The following is a 22,726-nucleotide window of genomic DNA, read 5'->3' as shown; positions in this document are numbered from 1 at the left end:
TAAATAAATAAAATCTTCAAAAAAAAAAAGAGAAATTACAATTAAATGTTATTTCTTACTATTCATGACTTGGCACGAATTACGTCATCTGGAGCACACAGACGTTAGGGAGGAGGGTGGACTCTGGCTCACGATCACACCTCTCCAGCCGCAGCCTCCAGGGCTCCCAGGAACCACCAAATAACCACATGTAGGGGTAACACAGAACCCAGAATCGGGGGGTTAATTCCGGTGTCATGGGGAGCCAGGGGGAGACTCCACATGCAATTCGGGCCTCTTGGAATTTACTTACACTCATTCACAGGGGTGGGAGTGGGGGGTCAGGATCCCCCAGGGCCCCCGGCAACCCTGAACTTCCCCCCATCCCCAGGGCTCCCTAGTCTTGTTCCTCCCACCAGGGAAGACACACTCTACTCGGTCACCTGAGGACAGACACCCAGGGCCAGCCAAGCACCGGGCTCTACACGCCTATTTTGGGAGGAAAAAAAAACAATGATGAAAGCAAATTTCAAGTAGAACTTAGCCATAAAATACCAAACTCCTTGACCATGGTGTTGAGGACTTCTGGGTGAAAGCAATTGCTTTCTCCCACTCCTCCAATCTGGAATCACCAATTGGATAGAACAATTGAATTGCCTTTTTTTTTTTTTAAGAGTAAATATGATTTCTTTTTCTTTTTTTTTAAAGCGGCAACTAACGATAGAGACGTTAAGGCTTGTTAATCAGTTTAACAAGACCACGCCTTTTCCATCTCACTTTGTCCCAGGGCCTGGCCGCCCCTCACCTCAGCCCAGGAGAGGCCGTGCCTGGTGATGGGCGTGGGTCTCCGCCTCCGCGCCCACCTGCCGGCCCTCCCTGCCTCCCTCGTGGTTGCTGAGGAAGGAGAGGCCGCTGGCTGGGCTGGCTCCCCGGCTAAGGTCAAAGCATTCCTTAGGACCCAGCTCAGTGATGAGCCCCCCATCTCTCGGGACACCCTGCTCCTGCTCCTCCTAAGACCTTAGGGGAAAGCATCTTTCTCTGAGATACTCTTCTTGCTAAATCCCCATTTTTCATTTCATGAAATTCATGTTTTCCTTTGGGTATTTTAGCAACGACCATGAATGCAAGCCATGCTGACATTCTTTCCCCCTGACTCGTTAGAAGCTCTGGACCTCAGAAAGATGGAGCGCTTCTCTTGCAGGTATGAACCCACCTTGACTATGAGCTTCTGATTACCAGAGCCTGCCAGCTTCGGAAATCGTGTTCTACTCCCTGTCGTTTGGCACAAACCTTAAAAGGGCTGCCGACAGCGATGCTGTTTCTCCCGAAAGACCTGGAACTTCACGCTTGGGGTTCCATCCAGCTCTGCCATTGGCTTTTAACATTTACGGTCGGGCAGCCTGGGAGATGACTAGCATTTTCCTCTCTTGGGTAAGAAAAGATCAATATTAACAATCAAATTTAAAAATCTGCTGCTAAAAAATAAATAAATAAATAAATAAAAATAAAAATCTGCTGCTGAGAAGTTTAAAGGCATAGATTCAGTATTTGCCAAACCGTGAGGAATAATAGGGGGTGATTGGTTTTATCCCGAAAATCTCTTCAATGACTGGTTTAAATGAGATAGTTTATAAAATGTGATTCATTGATTACACAGGATGTCATGCAATCATTTTATTTATTTTATTTTATTTTTTTGTCATGCAATCATTTTAACATTCTCCTATGAAGAACTAAGTACAGAAGAATACCTGTTCTGTGAAATCTAAACTAAAAGATGTACGCCGACTTAAGATTATGTGTCGAGGAGGACAGAGCCTCAGAAGTCTTGATACATATGGAAAAGAACTGGCTTTTAGGTGTTTTTTATTCTCATCATTTTTCTTGATGTTGCTACATGAACTAGCCATGGAAAAGGAAAGAAAGAGAAAGCCTGGTGGGACTATATAATTCCTCCCCAGTGATCTGTGGTCTTGTCCTTGAGATGGGAAGACCTAGGTGTTAACTGTTAACTCAAAAGGTTTTATTTGCCTTGTTTTGCTAATGGATGTCTGATTTCATCTTCCCAGGGTGATTTTGATTATGACCATTTCCAAAGCGTTTGAACTGGAATTAGTTGCTGGTGAGAGACCTTTTGTTATTTCGATCAGCAGCAATTTTCACAGGGCCTGAAATCCTAAAACCCACTGGTTGATTTTTGTCATTAAGGGTTGGGCCACCGTGAACTTTCGAGGAGAGAGCCGCCGCCCTTAAGAGATGGCAGTGTCTGGTCCCGGGAGGAGCCTGCATTTCATCACCGGGCTTCCCACTTTGTGCCCTCCATAGGGATCCAGGACAGTAAGACCACCTGCCTTAGGTCCACAGCATGCTATCACCGTCCTGGTCCTTTGTGTTTCCTATCTTTCTGATGCTCTTTTCCCCAAGTGGCAACCTGATTCTGGAGCTGGGTGGATGGCTGGACTGGTCTTGGCTCTGGAGGCCAGTTCGGCAGCGTGTACTTCACCTCCCTGGGATGCACGCAGTTTTTCTACTGATTCCACTGCACTTGGGGGCTCTGGGAACCACCCCTGGCCTGAGCATGAGAAAGCTTTCTGAGGGCACCTGGGTGGCTCAGTCGGTTAAGCGTCTGCCTTAGGTCAGGATCTCAGGGTCCTGGGATCAAAGTCCAAATTGGGCCCCCCACTTGGTGGTGAGCCTGCTTCTCCCATTCCCCACTCTCTTTCAAATAAATAAACAAACAAATAAAAAGCTTTCTCTGCTCAGAGGCTCAGGTAGCAAAGCCACTCTAAAAAACAAGAGTGTAGGCACCTGGGTGGCTCTGCAGTTGAGCATCTGCCTTCGGACCAGGTCGGGATCCCGGGATCGAGTCCCATATCAGGCTTCCTGCAGAGAGCCTGCTTCTCCCTCTGCCTATGTCTCTGCCTCTCTCTGTGTGCCTCTCATGAATAAATAAATCTTTAAAAAAAAAAAAAGCAAGATTTAAACATCCCTAAGCACTGGGGAGCCCAAGCCCTTAGCACTGTATTAACCTTCACTTCCAGGGTTTAGCTTTTCAGTACCCACCCGCACCCTGCCCTCCCTCAGCCACCTCTTCTTACTTATATTCCAGGTAAGGAGTTAAACAAAACTTGCTGTCTGAATGGGGGAACCTGCATGCTGGGATCCTTCTGTGCCTGCCCCCCCTCCTTCTATGGTCGCAACTGTGAGCACGATTCTCGAAAAGAGTAAGCCATCAAAGGGGGTGGGAAGAGAGAAATAGGGGCAGGAGTTAAAAACCATATGCATCACTTTATCCTTTCTTTCCAGGAACTGTGAGTCTGTGCCCCATGACACCTGGCTGCCCAAGAGATGTTCCATGTGTAAATGCTGGCGCGGCCGGCTACACTGCTTTCGGCAGACATTTCTACCAGGGTGTGGTAAGTAGACAGTCCCATCTTCTGTCCTTTCAAGTTATAGTTAGTTGCCTGTGGCCACTTGGCAAAGGGGAGTCTCTCCTCTGAGTCATGGCTTGCTGGGTCCTGGCAGCCCAAGTGCTGCTTATAAAAGCATTGAGGGCTCCAGATGGGGTGGTCACATCGGCGTCCCTCAGATTAACTGCCTCAGAAATGTCACCTTCCAGGTGGAGAGTTATGTCAGGTCCATCTGACATTTTATAGTGTGTGAGCTTCTACTAAGGGAAAGAAACAAGACAAAGCTTGGCCTCATAAACACCAAGAGGGTGTTGTTGGGCTTTCCTTTTCTTTGGGCAGGGAGACCCAGACCAGCTCCAGAATGACGACTCCCAACTCTGGGCCCTTAAATTCCACCAGAGGCTCCACCCACCTCCCTCACTCCTCAGGAACCTCATCACGGATCCTCAAGGAGGCCCGCGTGGACCCCTCTGTGAATGGTCTCAACCTTGTCACCTTGTGAATTTTTATTGATTTGAGGAAAACAGTAACAAGAAGAACAGGGACCCAGAGGAGAGGGTTCTTGCCCTGCCCCGACCCTGAACCAGATTCCTGGGCCCACCCAGGTTCAGAGGCCTCTCAGAGTTCTCACCCTGTGGATGTTAGAAATTGCACATGGTTAGGGCAGAAACTAAATGAAAGCAAATGCTTCACTTGAGTACAAGAGGGGAGCCCTGACCTGGACAGGGATAGTGGCTTTTCCACTCGCCTCCTGGATGCCAGGCCCAGGATAGGTGTTTGGTTAAGTGTGAATGGGAAGACTGCATGGGCAGAGACCATATTTTCTTGCTGGGTCTTGGGACCCCAAGTGGGCTGTCTCCTCATCGATACCTAACCAAGTCCTGCTGCACCCCTGCCATCAAAGGTGTTGCCGGCTGGGGTGAATTTCCAGGTGTGAGAGCACGTGTCCAGGGAAAATCCAAGTTAACAGTAGGTCCACAGCAACTTTGGCTGAAAAAGTTTTTCTCCAGGGAAGTCTGAAGTCCATATAATCCATACACTTGGCCCCATAAGCATACTGTACTCATCAAATGTTGAGTCCCAACTGATTTTTTGGCTGGTATAGATATGCCACATGGGCAGGATAAACTGCTGGAGGGATGTCCTTTAATGACCCAGTGTCCCTACCTTTCAGATGGCCACGTGATGGATGAGCACTTCCTGGTTTCCAGGACTCCAGAATTAACACTGTCTTCGGGCACCACTTTTTTGCTAGCTGGCATCTGCCTTGCTCTACAAAGTTACTGTTAGTGGACACTTGCATATGCAATATTTGTTATGCAAATTTCATAACCTGTAAAGGCTGTCACTCCAGTGTCTTAACTAGAGATGATCATTTGGTCATTGCCTTGAAATAGTGAATAGATTTTCATCATGGTCCCTAATGTTACCTTCAGGTACCAACTAATTTCTTCTGCCCTTCCCTCCAAAAAACGTCAGCCATAGGGGCAGCTGGGTGGCTCAGTCGGTTGGTTAAGCGTCTGCCTTTGGCCTGGGTCATGATCTCAGGGTCCTGGGATTGAGACCCACATTAGGCTCCCTGCTCAGTGGAGTGTCTGCCTCTCCTCCAACTCTCTCTCTCAAATAAATAAATAAAATCTATTTTTAAAAAAGTCAGCCATATCTACACTATGACCAAGATCTGTTTCTTAATACATGTATCTCTACCACGCGTTTCTTACTATTTTCCTTAAACAGTTGAATTCTATCTTCAAATTATTAAAGGTTACTCCTAATATGGACCTGAGGTTAAAGTTTTGAGTAGAGTTGATCAAAATCAATTAAGACCTTATCTTTAAAAGGAAAAGAAAGGAAGCCTCTGTAAAGAGAGCAGGAAGCACATGTTGAAGTATTAGAAGTGCATGTGTATACCAGGGAGACAGGGTAGAAAAGAGGAAGCAAATGGGAGAGAGATTGGGAAAAATAAACTGAACTACTTGGTTGATGATTAGATGAGCCCAAGAAGCAAGTTAAAAAGCTAAGTTGAAAGGCAAGTTCCTATCGTTCATAGAAAGCTGTAGAAGACAAGGACACACCTTTTTTCTCAATGCATTGTAGAGAGAACAAAGTTTTCCTTGGGAAAAAAAATCTCTCTAAATTTCCCCAACAAGAGAGCTTAATAGGTTGTGTTTTCTCCATACCTTACAAGTATATTGACTGTTGCAAAAGAGAAAATGTTCACAATAGATTTACTTGCAAACCAGGTGATAAAACTATGTATTGTAAAACCCACTTTAAAACTACTTTGTGTATGTGAGTATGCCCAGTAAAAATGGGGAATATATTGACTGAAATGTGACCTGTGGTTATTTCTGGGCTGGGCTGTGACAAGTGCTTTGTGGCGGTAGGTTTTTCCCCTCTGTACTTTGTGTTTTCCACAGGGAGGGGGTGTGGGATGCCATGACTACCTCAGGCTAGAATCTGAAATAACTGGTAGAGCCGAGAGCTCAGACCCAGTGTTGTTTCTGGCTTTGGTGTCTGTTCTCTGCTGTCAAGGACAACATTTGTTTCCATTATTTAGGTACTACTTTGTCCCCAATTCTTGTTTCTCCAAATTAATGCCCTACAGATGCGAAATTCCAAAGGAGTGGAAGTTTTCTGCACTATCCAGTGGCTGGAAGGTAAAATGAGATCAGCAGGATGTAGGTGCACCTCAAAGAGCTCAGGGCATGGGGGTGGACTGCTGGTGTGGAAGGCAGGTCTAGCCACTTACTTGTGGGGCAGGGGAGCCCCCGTTTCTCAGTCTGAACTGGAACCGGAGTTAGTTTCCTACACCAGTGTTTTAGAACCACATAAACTAAAATAGAGCAGTGGTACAAAAATTCTCAACAAATGTCACAATTCTTCTCTTTCTACCTGCTTTTTTACCAGTGTTATTTGCCCAGAAATGAAAATAAAAAAAAAAACCTTCAGAATATTGAAAAAGGCATCTCATTTGCATGCAAATAACCTGTAACCACACTGTAGGTGAGGTTGGGACAGTGTTTTCCAAACTTGGGCATTCCAATGCCACCTCGATTCGGGTCACATCAGCTATACTTAATTTTTTTTAATATTGACTCATTTTTATTGTGGTAAAATACACATAATATAAAAGTTAGCATTTCGACCATTTTTAACTACAAAGTTCCATGGCATGGCATTCAGTACATCCACATTGCTGGGCAACCATCCCCACCATCCATCTTCCAGAACTTTTTCATCTTCCCAATTGAAAGTTTACGCATTAAAGTTAACTCCCTGGGGCACCTGCGTGGCTCAGTCAGTTAAGTGTCTACCTTTGGCTCTGGTCATGATCTCAGGGTCCTGAGATTGAGTCCTGCATTGGACTCCCTGTTCAACGGGGAGCCTGTTTCTCCCTCTCCCTCTATACCCCTGCTTATTCTCTCTCTATGTCGAACAAATAAAATCTTTAAAAAATAAAATAGGGCAGCCCGGGTGGCTCAGCAGTTTAGCACTGCCTTTGGCCCAGGGTATGATCCTGAAGACCCAGGATCAAGTCCCACATCAGGCTCCCTGCGTGGAGCCTGCTTCTCCCTCTGCCTGTGTCTCTGCCTCTCTCTCTCTGTGTCTCTCATGAATAAATAAATAAAATAGTTTTTAAAAATACAAAATAAAACAAATAAAAAAATAAAATAAAGAGTAACTCCCCATCCCCCACCCCTGGGTGTTAAATCTATTTTTTGTGTCAATGAATTTGACAATTCCAGAGACCTTCTGTAACTGGACCTATATAGTATATAGCCTTTTGTGACTGGCATATTTTGCTTGGCACAATGTCACCCAGGTTCATCTATGCTGGGGCATGTGTCAGAACTTCATTCCATTTTAAGGTGGAACAATATTCTATGGTATGTATGTTCGTGTGTTACCCGTCCAACCATTGACGGACATTTGGGTTGTTTCCCCCATTTTAGCGATTGTGAATAATGTGCTGTGAACATTGGTGTATATATAGATAATCTGTTCAAGTCCCTGCTTTCAGTTCCTTTGTGTATCCACTTACAGGTGGAATTGCTGTATCATATGGCAATTCTACACTTGCATTTTGTGAAGAACCACCATCCTGTTTTTCATAGCGGCCTCACCCTTTCGCATCCCCTCCAGTGCGCCCACAGTGAGGGTGCCAGTCCTTGTCCTAAAACAACCAAAAACAAAACAAGAAAAAAAAAAAAGAGGAGGAATTCAGAAACTCTGACTCCCCCACGTGTTTCCTGCAAGCAGATCTCCCATCCTGAGTACACCCACAGCGAGGGTGCCAGTCCTCGTCCCTCACTGGGCTGTGAAAGGGGCAGCAGGAACACAGCCACTCCAGGCCGGCAGGGGCTTTCCAGGTGCCTTCAGGCAGGAGGAACACCAGTGCAGGGCACCTCACTGTGTGGTCTTGGAGTGTTTTTTTTTTAAAGCATCATTTGAAAAAAATTTCTAAAACTAACAAAATCATTTGGCCCTATGTTGTCTGTACCACAATTGGAGGAGTATTCAGCTGTACCAATTTTATAAACAAGACATGTATTCCTTTGATTTAAAAAGGTGGGGGTGGGGAGGCACCTGGGTGGCATAGAAGGTTAAGGTCAGACTCTTGGTTTTAGCTCAAATAGTGATCTCAGGGTCATGAGGTGGAACCTCACCATGTGGAATCTGAGTTTCTCTCACCTTCTCCCTCTGCCCCTCCTCCCCACTCTCTCTCTAAAATAAATCTTTTTTAAAAATATTTTTTTTAAGGCATGAAAGAAGACTAGCCCTGTTTATTATTGTTTCTCTCCTGTTGGAGAGAAAGGGAAGGCCCTGGGGAGGGAGCACTAGAGCCAAGGCCGGGCAGAGTAGCTTAATGACAAGGGGAGGCACACCAGCTCTCTGCTAAAGAAACAGCCAAGGCAGCATCCAAGGACCAGGTGGAGGAAAAAGGAACAACCTCTGAGAAGGCTGAAAGGTAGAGGAAGCTTCCAGGAGGGCACCAGCATAACAGAGAAGTCAGGAGGAAACTGATTTGAACCTTGATTTAATTAGTAGAGGCAGCCCATGATACACAATAGGAAAGCATCCTGGACCCCACTGATCACCTCGGGACTGACAAGCTCATGGGCCGGTCAAGGAGCACAGCAAGGACATAGTCCACATTCTAAACGCTGGCATAGAGGCGCGGGGGGGGGGGGGGGGTGCGGTGCTCAGTCAGATAAGCATTGAGCTCTACATCACAGGGCTGCCTGCTCAGTGAGGAGCCTGTTTCTCCCTCTGCCTCTACCCCCAGCTTGTGTTCTCTCTCTTAAATAAATAAATAAAAATCTAAAAAAGAAAAAAAAAAAAAGCTGGCATAGATTCTGATAGGTCTTAAGAAGTGGTCATGAACTTTCAAAATGTAACACCCACACACACACCCTGGCAGACGGGTTGGCCCTGTATCATTCAGGCATTTTGCACCGGGAAAGAGAAAAATGATCTGGGGCTCCTCCACCCCCTCCCAATTCCCCTGTCTTTCCCACACCCACCCCCAGCCCCACAGGACAGAGTAGGCCATGAGCTGAACCCCTGCCCCAACAGGCCTCTCAGAGATTTCATAACACTCCGTCAGGCTGATTGGTTTTCATGTCTATCCCCTGCACTGGTCCAAGAGCATCCTCAGCACCCAGTGTGCCAACCGCTGGGGACCTAGAGCTGCTCCACAGAGCTGTGCGAGGAGGAAGGAAATGAATGAAGAGAAGGAGGGAGAGAAGAGGAAGAGGAGGAAGGCAAGCAGGGAGCCCTTCCTTATTTTTTCCTTTCTCGTTAACAGCTACCCTTTATAAGACAATTAGCACTTTTTGAGACCATCTCCTACATCCCATCTTGGAGAGAAAATGACAAAGAAATGAAAAACAAGGCAGAGCACCACTTGGCCAACGGCGTCCTCAGCATGGCCTGGTGCTGCTTCTAGTTCTGGTCTCCTCCAGGAGTCTCTGAGCTTCTTTGTAGAGTTGGTCAGCTTTGTCTGCTAGGTCAACCCTCGTCTAAAAAAAAAAAAAGGAGAAATGAGAGCAGAAGAGGGATCTCACATTCTTCTTCTCTTAAGTAATATAGCACTTCTAAGTGACTCATTATTTCTCAAGCTGAGCGTATGATGTAAATTCTCTGCACAGATTATCCCCCACTCCATACAGGGAGCCCTCCATAGAGGAGACCAAGACAAGCAATTGAAAGTGAGAAATTATCTAATACCAAATCTTTCGGGTTTCTTATTTAATTGGAAAGAGAAAGGAAAAGAAAAAAAAGGAAGAAAGAAAGAAAGAAAAGAAGAAGAAGAAGAAAGAAGAAGAAGAAGAAGAAGAAGAAGAAGAAGAAGAAGAAGAAAGAAGAAGAAGAAGAAAGGAAGGAGAAAGAAAGAAAGAAAGAAAGAAAGAAAGAAAGAAAGAAAGAAAGAAAGAAAAAGGAAAGAAAGAAAGATTTTTTAAATTTTTTTTAAGATTTTATTTATTTATTCATGAGAGACGCAGAGAGAGAGAGAGAGAAAGAGGCAGGGACACAGGCAGAGGGAGAAGCAGGCTCCGCGCAGGGGACTGGATGTGGGACTCGATCCCCAGACTCCAGTATCACACCCTGAGCTGAAGGTGGCGCTAAACTGCTGAGCCACCTGGGCCACCCAAGATTTTTTTTTTTTTTTAAGATTTTATTTATTTATTCATGAGAGACACAGGGAAAGAGACAGAGACATAGACAGAGGAAGAAGCAGACTTCCTGTGGGGAGCCTAATGAGGGACGCAATTCCAGGACCCCAGGATCACACCCTGAGCCAAAGGCAGATGCTCAATCACTGAACCACCCAGGCATAGAAAGAAGGAAAGAAAGAAAAAAGAAAGAAAGAAAGAAAGAAAGAAAGAAAGAAAGAAAGAAAGAAAGAAAGAGAAAGAAAGAAAAAGAAAGACAAGGACTATAGACTAGATAAGTCAGCATGGAATCAATGTCAATCAGAAAATCTGACAATCATTTTCATAGGGTTTTATCTTCAAAAGAAAAGTCAAACTGACTTTCTGGATTTACCAGACTAGCCCAGCAAAACAAAACTGATCTATGAAAAGAAACCCCACATCTCCTTTGGTATTGTTAAAAAGCAAGACGCCGGATAGAAGGTGTTTCCCCCTCCAAAGGGGGTCCTAGGGACCACAAGTTGTCCAACACATCAGTTAGAAATGTCGAGAGCCCCATAGGACACAAGATGGCCTCAATTAGGTCGTCTGCCTGAGACCCTTCCCTTCTCTCCCCTCTCACAGTTGCTGACAGCAAACACCACCCAGCCTCAGACTGGGAGCCAACTGAGTCTGCCCAGGCCCGGCCTCTCCAAGGGCTTCTATCACCCCAAGTCCAAGACATCTCCCTCTCTGGGCAAGGGAAGGAGGAGGGGAGTCCACAAAGGGGAATGGTGACCAATAGCTTTGCAACTCCACGAGCCCCTAAAGCCCCAAATAGGAAGCCACTGGTGACGTGCCCTCCTCCCATACTTTCCTGCCTGGTCCCTGTCTTTCCCTCCAGCCTGGGAAACACGTGGAAGCCCATCGTTTTCTGGGCCCAGGTCGCTCGGAGCAGCTCTTAGGAGGCAGTTGTGAATTCAGCTGTGGATTATGTGGCTTCTTAGGAGGAAGCTACAGCTGCCTGGTGCCCGCAGTCTGCAGAACCAGCAGCCACACCTAGCGGGCAGATTGGACCCATGTGACCCTCCTCCCACCCATGGCCTCGTTCCCAGTCCCCAGCCTCCTTCGTTGAAACTGCCTGGTGGGCAGAGCTGATTGATGCCCTTTGAAATGGATGTGGCTCTTCCCCTGGTTTCTGCTAGTCACTGGGGTGGGTGATCTCACTAGTGGTCTTAACCACCCACTTAGAAATGGCCATAAATAGATCAATATATATTACACATGCACACACACACACACACACACTCATTCATACAGGCCCCGGAGATGATGTATCATCTCGGGCAATTTTTACCGAAGGGCTCGTTTCCCCTTTGGACCTGGAGGAAAGAAAGCAAGTGAGGCCTTGCCCTGTCGCACAGGGAGACACCCATCCTTCTGGGGTCCGGCCTCTTCTGGGAAAAGGAGTGGAAAGAAAGAAGGGTCTTTAAAGAGATGGAGGAGAGCAGGGAACCGCAGACACACCTTCTCGGGCTGCCAAGAGCTGGCCCGCCCAAATGTTGGTCTTTTTCCCAGCACAGTGGGTTTGGACTCGGACATCTAAAAGCAAATCTCCGCCCCACCCTGTGCTAGCAAACAGCTTAAAGGGCCTGTGCTTGTTGCTCGAAGGCAGAATGAGGGCACTGGCGGGGATGGAAGTGGTGCTCTGAAAGGAGGTGGGGGCGAAGGTCCAACCACTGAGCTTCCCAGTAATCCCCAGCCTCTTCCCAGGCGCCCCTTCCAGCCACTTTCAGCTGCCTTGCCACTGCCGTGCCTGCCTTGAACACCACTGGCCAAATCACAGGGCAGCATAGACTTCGTGCCCTTCGTGCCCTCCGAACCTAAAGCAATGGTTCGGAAAAGAGGCAGATTAGGTTCTCATAATAATTGGATTATTAAGAGTCTATTTTCTCTTTTTTTCCCTTCCCTTTACTTATTTATTTATTCATTTATCCATTCATTCTTTCTTTCTTCTTTTTTTTTTTTAAGATTTTATTTCTTTATTCATGAGAGAGGCAGAGACATAGGCAGAGGGAGAAGCAGGCTCCTCCAAGGAAGCCCGATGGGGGACTAGATCCCTGGACCCCAGGGTCATGCCCTGAGCCAAAGGCAGACACTCAACCACTGAGCCACCCAGGCGTCCCACTCATTCATTCATTCTTTTGCAGTTGTTTTGGCAAAACATATCAGAGGTGGACACAAAGCAGTAGTGTTGAGTGATCTGAGTTCAACCCCTCTTGGCAGCTCATCCAGTGCCCAGTGCCCTTCAGCTCCACCGCAGGACATCTGGTGTGGTCGGAGATGGCCGGTCTGACCCAGGATGCCAACTTGACAGATATTTGGACTAAAAGCCAATAAATGATTTCCCTCTTTCAGGGATATTTCGCTTTTTCTTGCTCTTGCCAAAGAATCACTTTTGCACCTGGCCCAAGCCAGCAGCCACAGCAGGGAGGGGGGTTTGTTTCCCTGCCTTGCCCCCAGGTGGGGGTGGACACCAGCCGGACTCCCGGCTCCTGTCAACCAGGCTGGCCCTAGGGACAAGGAGTGTCCTCTCCATGCAGCTGGAGGCAGAGGGAGCAGCCAGCTGTCTGGGAGTGTGCTCCCTGACTCCAGCCTTTCCTCCCCTGAACTTGGCACCCTGGCTGTGAGCTGCCCATTTGGACGCATGTGGAGGTCCCCTTGGGAGGACCCTTCCTCACCATTTGGGGCCCCACTGCGATATTTTCTTCTCAGAGACCCCTGACTGCACTAAGATCACTCATCTGAGACATTTTCCATCCCAGGGTCTTGCCTTTGTCCTAGTGGGTCAACTGCAGGAAATCTCACACTCTGAGGTTGTTTGTGTCCCTCCAACGGGACTTATGCTTTTCATGAGGGCTGAGGTCCTGTATCTTGTGTGCTGTGTCTGGAAATATGCCTAGCACCTCGTAGGGGTTGGAAAATTTCTGTTAAAAGAGTAAGTGGGGTCACCTGGGTGACTCAGTTAAGCGTCGCCTTCTGCTCAGGTCATGATCTCAGGGGCCTCGGATGGAGCCCCACATAGGGCTCCCTGCTCAATGTGGAGTCTGCTGCTCCCTCTCCCTCTGCTCCTCCCCCTGCTGTGCTCTCTCTCTCTCAAATACATAAATAAATAAAATTTTTTAAAAAAGGTTAAGTGAATGAGTCCTGCCTTACATTGCTATATTTAAAGATTCTGTGTTCACAGATCTTTACTTCTTCAATCAGGCTTCCAGCTGTTTATTCAACTACACAATAAAACAGTGTTAGAGCTGCTGACCCCACCGGAGCCCCGGGCAAGCTGAAGCAGGGAGGCAGGTGGCCTAAGGTCACACACGGAGTCACCACATTACATCTCTGCTGTCATTACAATACAGCAATGATTGAGCATCCACCAAGTCCAGCTGGCCCCAGGAGAGGCCCAGACCAGCCATAAAGTGAGGAATCAGGAAGTCCACTCTCTGCAAACGAGGGCGAGCCTGGCCTCAGGGACTCCATTCTGTCCCTGCTTCTGAACGAACGGCTCAGCGTCATGCCTGTGCTGCTGCTTTCACCTGCAAAGGGACAATAAAAAAAGACTCTGCCTGGCAGGACATGCACAAGAAGAAGAAACAGGTGGAACGAACGTACCTGGCATTGCAGTGGTTCTTTGGTAAATCACCTGGTCTACCTTTATCTTCACTGCACAGAAAAATCAGTCTTTAAGAGTCAAAGGCCATGAATAAAATTTGTGAGCTCACTGATACAGAGTCAGGCGTATGGCCTGTGTAAGATGAGAAACTGGACTCGGCATTCGGAGTCAGGAGTGGAACAGTGCACAGCATGAACTGCAGGCTCTGTAATGCCCAGGACTGGGCCTCCCACTGCAAGAAACATGGAAGTGGGAGGAAGCCCAGAGAAGTCAGAAGAAGGATTCGTGTCCCCTCAGTCCCTCCCTGGCCATGAGACCTGGGGTTCATGTTATTGTCACTGTGCGCTTTGCGGATTTAAGGAAGCTATGGCCTCTATTCAGAAAGAAATGCATGTATGAATGTCCATACGAGGACTTCACAGATCCCCTGAACCCTGTTCTTAAACTCGGATTAAGAACACTCCCCGAGGGGCACCTGGGTGGCTCAGTGGTTGAGCATCTGTCTTTGGCTCAGGGCATGATCCCGGGGTCCTGGGATCAAGTCCCACATCAGGCTCCCCTCGGGGAGCCTGCTTCTCCCTCTATCTGTCTCTGCTTCTCTCTCTGTCTCTCATGAATAAAAAAATAAAATCTTAAAAAAAAATAAAAAAACAAGAACTCTTCCTGAAACCACAGTGTACGCAACTGGAGATGACCTTGAAACTCTTCATTTCACCGGAGAACGGAAGGAGTTTCCAAGGCCACAAGACCTGACAGAGGTACAGCCAGAGCTTAACTCGGGAGAACTCTCCCACCTGTCCGGTCCTCACCCCTACTCGCCCCCAACACCAACCCAGATCACCCCGTAATACCATGGGAGGCCTCAACCTCAACAGGAGAAGGTCAGGCCCCGGGAAGTGCAGGCAGGAGCCTACTGGCCTGGGTCCTGACCAAAGGGTGGGGGCCCTTCTGTCCCACTGCTGGATTCACGCGCTGCCCGGCAGATCACCAGCTGTCCTCCAGACTTAGGGCGTCAGGGTGCTATGCCCTACACCCACGTTCTCACCCACCCACCCCACCTGTCCCTTCAGCCCGACCCCTCCTCCTGGAAGCCAGCCGCGGGGCTGGGCCGGAGAGCTGCCCGGGGGCCACCGCCGCCCTTCCCAAGCTCTATCCTTGAAACGGTAAGGACGTGCTTGGCCAGACGTGACTGGGCTCAGCAGCCTCATGCTTAGTGTCTGTAAAGACCCCAGAAAGTCCTCGCTCAAAATAATCTTCCCATGGCGCTGCTGGAGAATCTTCCCCGTTCTCATTTTTCTTCCCCGAATGGCCGGGAGGGCCGGTGAGACTACGGTGCGATCCAGGGCAGCTCGCTCACCGGCATCCCCTCCCTGGCAAGCAGGAACAGCTTATCCGAAGGTGGCAATGGAACATGGATCAGATTCATCAAAGGTCAGGCCAGAGAGACGCAAAGCCCAGGCCCTGGCGGTTTCGCAACTCTTATCTTTTGCAAAGCACAGTTTTAAGTGAGGTCGCTGAAGATGAATCCCCAGGGGGACAGGCTTCCAATTCCCTACAGATTCTTGCATCACAAAGTGGTCCCCCACTCCTGGCCACAGAAGGTCCCCAGAGGGAGGCTTCCGTCTGTTTGCAGAAGAGGAGCTTCCGTCCGTTTGTCTCAGAGGAGCTCCAGGTCCCAGCTCTGTGTCAGTGGGGTCCGAGGTGGGCAGGGGCCTCGGGAACCAGACCCTTGAGTCAACAACTCTGTTGGTCACGTGCTGTCCTGCCTCTGCCCAGGCTGCACTGCCCTTGGGAGCCTGCTCACCAACACATCTCCAACTTCACTTACCACCCCCAGTTAGGGGGGAGCATCAGTTTCTGGGGGGACTTCCCATGCTTGTCTTCTGTCTTTCATCATATTTATTGCACTTACCACTTTTCCTTATCCTCGCTGTACTCACTGAAGTACATCCTGCAGTTGAAAGCACTTTGTAAACTAAAAAGTCCCCTACAAAATCAGAATTAAATTTTTAGCTTTGCAAGACCACCATCAGGACTCAGGACTCATGACTTCTCTATTACTTGAAGAGAAGCCTGGAAGAAAGGAGTCAGGGGAAGGAATTGCTGAGAGAAGATGGAGGAGATGAAGAATACTCCACGGTTTCCTATGTCACCACCCATGGGTCCTGGTGAAGGTGCCAGAGAGGGCAAAGTAAGGGATGACACAGCCTGTGTCCACTACTAACACAGTCTCCAGACTTCCCTAGATTTGGCCTGGATGTATGCAGACCTCTTTGTTTATGGTAACTGCATTTTACAAACGAATGAACAAAGGAAGGAAGAAAGAGAAGAAGAAAGAGAGAGAGGAAGAAAGAAGGAAAGAAAGAGAGGAAGGGAGAGATGGAAAGAAAGAACGAATGAATGAAAGAAAGAAATATAGAAAGAAGAAAGAGAGGAAGAGAAAGAAAAAAAGGAGAAAGAGGAAAGGAAAAGAAAAAAGAAAGGTGTTTAAGTAGCAGCATCTTCAAGGGATAATAGGCTGGAATTATTTGTGGTCAGGCCTGTCTTCAAAATGTCTCATACGAAGGTCCCTATACCTGTCTCACACCTTCTAACCATCTCTGCTTAATGGCATGGCCTCTGGGCTGCATGCTCATGAGGGTTTCTTGTCTCCTGCTCAGGCCCTGGCCACATTATAACTGAAGCTCAGCACTTGTTCTGTGTTGCACAGCTAATGGAGCAGAGCTGTGGGAATCCTACACAATTAACTGGACTCCAGAACCCATAGTCCTAGACTCCGAGCCTTCATTTTCTATTGATCAAGCCGAACACCTCCATGCTGTTTGATCATTTATTTGGTCATCTGTTTTTATAATTGACCACACTGGAGAAAAAAAAGAAGAAGAAGAAAGAAGAAGAAGAAGAAGAAGAAGAAGAAGAAGGAGGAGGAGGAGGAGGAGGAGGAGGAGGAGGAGGAGGGGAAGGAGGGGAAGGAGAAGGAAGACCACATTGGCCATACTCTTCCCTATGAAAATGAGACCCAGGAATGTTGACATATCTTATCAAATGTGGCTCCAATCACATAATGTTAATTGTATGTTATATGGATATTCACAATCTGTATCTTATGTGCCTGACACATGGGCCAATTTCTTTTTTTTTTTTTAAGATTTTATTTATTTTTTCTGAGACAGAGAGAGAAAAAGAGAGAGCATGAGCAGCGGGAAGGGCAGAGGGACAGGGAGAAACAGGCTCCCTGCTGAGCAGGGAGCCTGACACAGGGCTGATCCCAGGACCCTGGGATCATGACCTGAGCTAAAGGCAGATACTTAATGGACTGAGCCACCCAGGCGTCCCTTGCTTGACACTCCTTCTGGCTGTGAAGTGATGGGGTGACTAATAGGTCATGGATAAAGCACTGTGAGCTCTCGGAGGGAATGGCACTCATCCTAGGGAGCATTAGGAAGAAAGATCATCAAACAAAACCAAACAGCAAGTGAGGCATTCTACAAAATACAGGCCTAGTATCTTAAAAAATGTCAGGGTCATGAAAGACCAAAAACAAAACAAACAAAAGATTGAGGAAATATTCTAGATTAACAAAGACTCAAGAGACAAAAACGAGTGAATACCATGTGTGATTTGAGACTGGATCTCATGGGGGGAAATTGCTATAAATTGCATTGAGAAAATTTGGAAAACATTTGTATATTGGATAATAATTGTTACATTTCCTAATTTTGACCACTAGATGGTGATTATGTAAGTGTCTTTATTCTCAGGAAAGACTCACTAAAATACAAAATTTTTAGAAGTAAAAGGGCATCATGTTTGCAACTTACTTTCCAACAACTCAGAAAGGAGATAATAGTAGAGAGATGATGACGGTAGCTAGCTAGATAGATGAGAGAGAGAGAGACGGAGACTGAGAGAGAAGTAGGAAATACTATAGCAAATGTAGCAAAAAATGAACATTTGGTCCATCTTGGTGAAGGATATGGGAATCCTCCGACTGTTCTTTTATTTCAAAACAAAAAAGTTTTAGAAAGAAAGCAAGACATGACAACTGAAAAAGAAGATACTAAGTAAAATATATGCAGGGTGGGAATAGAAAATGGTACCACTGCTCTGGAAAATCATTTGGCAGTTTCCTGCAAACCGACACTTAACTATGACCCAACGCGATCAAATTCTTGGGCATTTATCCCAGAGAAATGAAAAGTTGCATTCACAAAGAACACCTATACACAGGTGTTCACCGAAACTTTATTTGTTATAGCCCAAAGCTGGAAACAACCAAACATCCTTCAGTAGGTAGGTCGTGAAACAAACTGATGCATTCACGCCACGGAATACTACTCAGCAACGCGAAGAAGCAAACTCTGGATATACACCAGTTCAGGTGGATCCCAAGGAAAATATGCTGAATGCGGAAAGCCAATTTCAGACGGTTACATGCTGTACGATTCCATTTATATGATGTTCTTGAAATGACAAAGTCATAGAGATGGGGAACAAATTAGTGGTGGATAGAGGTTGTAGCAGGTAGAGGGAGGGGATTCTTGAAACGGAATAGGTCTGTATCCTGACACTCACATGCACACCTGTGAGGAAATTGCATAGAGACACACCCGCACATGTACACGCGCACATGGACACATGCACACACACAAATGCACAGCAGGTGAGTGAAACCTAAAGAAGCTCCATGGAGGGATGCCCGGGTGGCTCAGCGGTTTAATGCCTGCCTTCTGCCCAGGGCATGGTCCCAGAGTCCCAGGATCGAGTCCCACATGGGGCTTCTTGCATGGACCCTGCTTTTCCCTCTGCCGGTGTCTCTGCCTCTCTCTTTGTGTCTCTCATGAATAAATAAAATCTGAAGAAGAAGAAGAAGAAGAAGAAGAAGAAGAAGAAGAAGAAGCAGCTCCATGGATGGCACCCTAGCCGGCTGCCTAGTTTGGCTATCGTGCTGTAGTCAGTTATGCAAGGTGCTAACTCTGGCAGAAACTGGGTGAAGGGTACACAGGACCAGCCTGTACATTTCTTTGCAACTTTCCGTGAACTTATACTTATTCCAAAACTCAAAATTCAAACCAAAATAACCAGTGAGCCCTAGACAGAGTGAGTGCCAGCTTCCTTGCCGACACAGCTGTGACCTCTGCTCCCAAGAGGAGTTGTCCCATGGGCAGTCTGGCCTGAGTGTTGTCTTCTCGTCCCATTTAATCTGACAACCCCTGAAGCTTTTCATGAAGTCTCAACCCCCTTCCTCATGTAACTTATCACCGGGGAACAGATGATGTAAGCATGAGTGCAAAGACCCACAGAAATTGGGTCACCTCTAAGGGCTGGAGTTCACATTGGATAGAGCTTTGAAGTCAGACTGCTTGGGTTCAAACCCTAATTTGTCACTCACTATCAATGAGGCCTTAGATAAGGTGCTTACCTCTTAGTGTGTCGAGTTTCTCATCAATGAAATGGGGATGACGATAGTACCGTATCAGAGGTGTACATGATCCATCATGGTGGGTTGTATATATGAAGCTTGGAACAGCACCAGACTTGTAGAAAGGGTTGATCAATGTTAGTTATTAGTAATACGAATGAAAACAATAGCTAACTATTATCATATCTGTCTAAAGGTTTGATCATGGAGAGCCCTGGGTGGCTCAGCGGTTTAGCACTGCCTTCGGCCCAGGGTCTGATCCTAGAGTCCCGGGATCATATCCCGTCGGGCTCCCAGCATGGAGCCTGCTTCTCCCTCCTCCTGTGTCTCTGCCTCAGTCTCTCTCTCTCTCTCTCACTCTCTCTCTGTCATAAATAAATAAATCTTTAAAAAAAATAAAGGTTTGATCATTCCTATTTTACAGTGGAGAAGCTAAGAGTTAGCAAAACAAATTAACTAGAGTGGGTCAAGTAGCGACAGAACTGGTAACGTAATGCAGAGCCTCCAAGTCCATGCGCTTCCCAATATGCCTGTTTGAGTGTGTGTGGAAGCCTTACCAGAAAAAGGAGGAGAAAGAAATTCAGGGAGCAGAGAAGAGGAAAAAGAATCAGTTATGTGTGAGGAAGAAAGATGTGAAAGAACATCTGGACTGACTTAAACTATAAAGGAAATGTATTTATCCCATGCACCATGAATTCCTAAGGTTGGGAGCCTCTGGGTTGGTCAGTTCAGTGGCTCATCAATCAATTAATTAATCCATCCATCAATATTTAAAAATTTAAAAATGTTTTTTTAAAAAGGGGGGCAGCCCCAGTGGCACAGCGGTTTAGCGCCGCCTGCAGCCCAGGGTGCGATCCTGGAGACCCGGGATCGAATCCCACATCGGGCTCCCGGTGCATGGAGCCTGCTTCTCCCTCTGCCTGTGTCTCTGCCTCTCTCTCTCTCTCTCTCTCTCTGTGTGTGTGTGTGTGTGTGTGTGTGTGTCTCTCTCTCTGCATCTCTATGAATAAATAAATAAAATCTTTAAAAAATAAAAATAAATAAAAATAAAAAGGGGGCACCTGGTGGCTCAGTGGTTGAACACCTGCCTTTGGCTCAGGCCATGATCCTGGGGTCCCAGGATCGAGTCCCATATCAGGCTCCCTTCAAGGAGTCTGCTTCTCCCTCTGCCTATGTCTCTGCTTCTCTGTGTGTCTCTCATGAATAAATAAATAAAATCTTTTTTTAAAAAATTCAGTGGCTCATCAATGTCCTTAATCACATGTGTCTGTCTCTCTTTCAGCTCTGCCAATTTCAGCCATAGTTTGGCTCCTGTTGTGGTCCTAACATGACTGAGCCATTCCAAGAATCATTTGAAGACACAATCAATTCCAAGGGAAAAAAGAAGACTCTTCCCTAAGAAAAAGGAAATCTTAACCAGATCCCCCCACTCCAAGGAGACGCCATCTTAAATCTCATTGGTTGGAGTTGCCACAAGGCCATGGACCAGCATGGTGGTGTGGAGAGGGCTATGTTACTGTGATGGACTGAATGTTTGTCCCCTCAACCACCCATAATATGTTGAAACCTTACCCACCCCCAATGAATGTCCTTCGAGAGGTGATGAGGATGAGATGAAGTCATGATGGTGGAGCCCCCATGAATGGCATTAGTGCCTGTGTAAGAGTCACAAGAGAGCTTGCTTGCTCTCTCTGCTCTCACCACGTGAGAGCTAGCAGTCTGCCACCTGGGAGAGGGCCCTCGCTCAACCACGCCAGCACCCTGCTCTTAGGCATTAGTCTCCAGAACTGTGGGACGTAAATATCTGCTGTCTCTAAGCCACCCTGTCCATGGTACTTTGTTAGAGCAGCCCAAAGTGACTGGAGACAATGATCCAAGAGAAACCAAGTTTTGGTCACAAGGAAGAAGCGGACAGTGGTTCTCAGGCTCAGTAATCACAGCTCTACCATGATGGTAACAAGTCCTCCTCCCACCTTCTCCTGATCAACAGGCAAGATAATAGTTTGAGGATTGAGCCACAACATAAATCATACAAAGATTCAGCTAGGTCAGGGGCACCTGGGTGGCTCAGTGGTTGAGCGTCTGCCTTTGGCTCAGGTCATGATCCCGGAGTCCTGGGACTCAGTACCCCAACAGGCTCCCCGCATGGAGCCTGCTTCTCCCTCTGCCTATGACTCTGCCTCTCTCTGTGTCTCTCATGAATAAATGAATAAAATATTTTTTAAAAAAAGATTCAGCCAGAGCAGAGAGTCTTTGACAATCACATTGGACATCTGCATGTACCAGTCAGAGCAGACTGGGCTTGTATGCCACAATAGACAACCCCAAAATCTCTGAAATAAATTATCTTTTGTTCCAAAGCCCCACTACAGGTACAGGCAACTCTCCAGCCATCGAAGATCAAGCACAATGTCCTCGACTTACACGATCTTCTTATATCTCCGTCTCAAACCAAGGTTTCGGGGTTCTCAGCATAGGAGGAGCCAGCTTGGAGAATCTCACACCAGCCTGTAAGAGCTCTGGCCTGGAAGCAACAAGTGTTACTTCTTTTCCAAGCCTTTGGCTAGTGTGAGTCCCATGGCTCTGCCCAGCTGCAGGAAGTCCAGAAAAGGGAAGAGAGCCAGAAATATCGATTAGTTCTGGAAAAGTCAACCACATCCCCTGTCCAGAAAAGCCACAAAGGGGCTCTGCTCCAGTTGGGTGCAGGCATCAGACAAGGAATGTCTATCTGCCAGAACTAGGTTGGAGCAAGGCGCCTGGCCACTTCCTTCCATTCAGCCCCCATGCCAGTAGGATCCCTGTAATTCAGCAGGAGCCCAGTGCCAGGGGATGACTAATTCCAATTAATCAAAACAATTTGAAATTAAGCCTCAAAGTGACAGATGCAAAATTTTGCAAAATTATTTAAAAAAAAAAAAAAACCCGGGCAGCCCCGGTGGCGCAGCGGTTTAGCGCCGCCTGCAGCCCAGGGCATGATCCTGGAGACCCTGGATCGAGTCCCATGTCAGGCTCTCTGCATGGAGCCTGCTTCTCCCTCTGCCTGTGTCTCTGCCTCTCTCTCTGTCTCTATGAATAAATAAATAAAATCTTTAAAAAAAAAAAAAGATTTAAAAAAAAACCCATAGGTAGAAGCCTCCTAATTGGGAAAACAGTGGTGCCTTCTCATCCCCAGGCCCCTTTTTATGCTATGAGCTTTGTTAAATTCAACTCCAAACATTTCTTATCCTATAATATGAGTAATACTGGTGTTAGAGCAGAAAGGACCTGGCCCTAAATATCTCTCTCTCTTTCCCACACGACCATAAACCCTAAAGTGTGAGAAAATAGGTCAGCAACAGGTCCAAGTAAGTGAGCTTGGCTCCAGATGCACATGTGGCCAGAATCAGCCTGCCCCCCCCCCTGCCAAAGACAAGATTCTTCCTGTCTCTGAAGTTTTCTTTTCTTTTTTTTTAATATTTTTATTTATTTATTCATGAGAGACACAGAGAGAGGCAGAGTCATAGGCAGAGGGAGAAGCAGGCTCCATGCAGGGAGCCTGGTGCGGGACTCGATCCTAGGACCCCGGGATCATGGCTTGAGCCAAAGGCAGACACTCAACCACTCAGCC

General features: G+C 47.0%; 1 protein-coding gene across 1 annotated transcript; it reads left to right on the top strand.

The window, feature by feature from the left end:
• Nucleotides 1–1,160: 1,160 nt before the first annotated feature.
• On the top strand, nt 1,161–4,679 carry TDGF1 (teratocarcinoma-derived growth factor 1). The gene is made up of 6 exons (XM_055344295.1): nt 1,161–1,180; nt 2,049–2,101; nt 2,188–2,316; nt 3,089–3,203; nt 3,286–3,395; nt 4,564–4,679. The coding sequence occupies exons 1-6, from the start codon at nt 1,161–1,163 to the stop codon at nt 4,677–4,679; spliced, it is 543 nt and encodes a 180-aa protein (XP_055200270.1).
• Nucleotides 4,680–22,726: the final 18,047 nt, after the last annotated feature.

The sequence above is a fragment of the Nyctereutes procyonoides genome, unplaced genomic scaffold, assembly GCF_905146905.1.
Source record: "Nyctereutes procyonoides isolate TBG_1078 unplaced genomic scaffold, NYPRO_anot_genome, whole genome shotgun sequence".
Classification (NCBI taxonomy): domain Eukaryota; kingdom Metazoa; phylum Chordata; class Mammalia; order Carnivora; family Canidae; genus Nyctereutes; species Nyctereutes procyonoides.
This window is presented reverse-complemented; position numbering and strand designations above follow the sequence as displayed.

Excerpts from the sequence above, each read along its gene's own strand:
- TDGF1 (XM_055344295.1), top strand. The coding sequence starts at position 1,161 with ATGGAGCGCTTCTCTTGCAG. Across the intron at positions 1,181-2,048 it reads ATGGAGCGCTTCTCTTGCAG|GGTGATTTTGATTATGACCA; the intron begins GTATGAACCCAC and ends TCATCTTCCCAG. Across the intron at positions 3,396-4,563 it reads GACATTTCTACCAGGGTGTG|ATGGCCACGTGATGGATGAG; the intron begins GTAAGTAGACAG and ends CCTACCTTTCAG.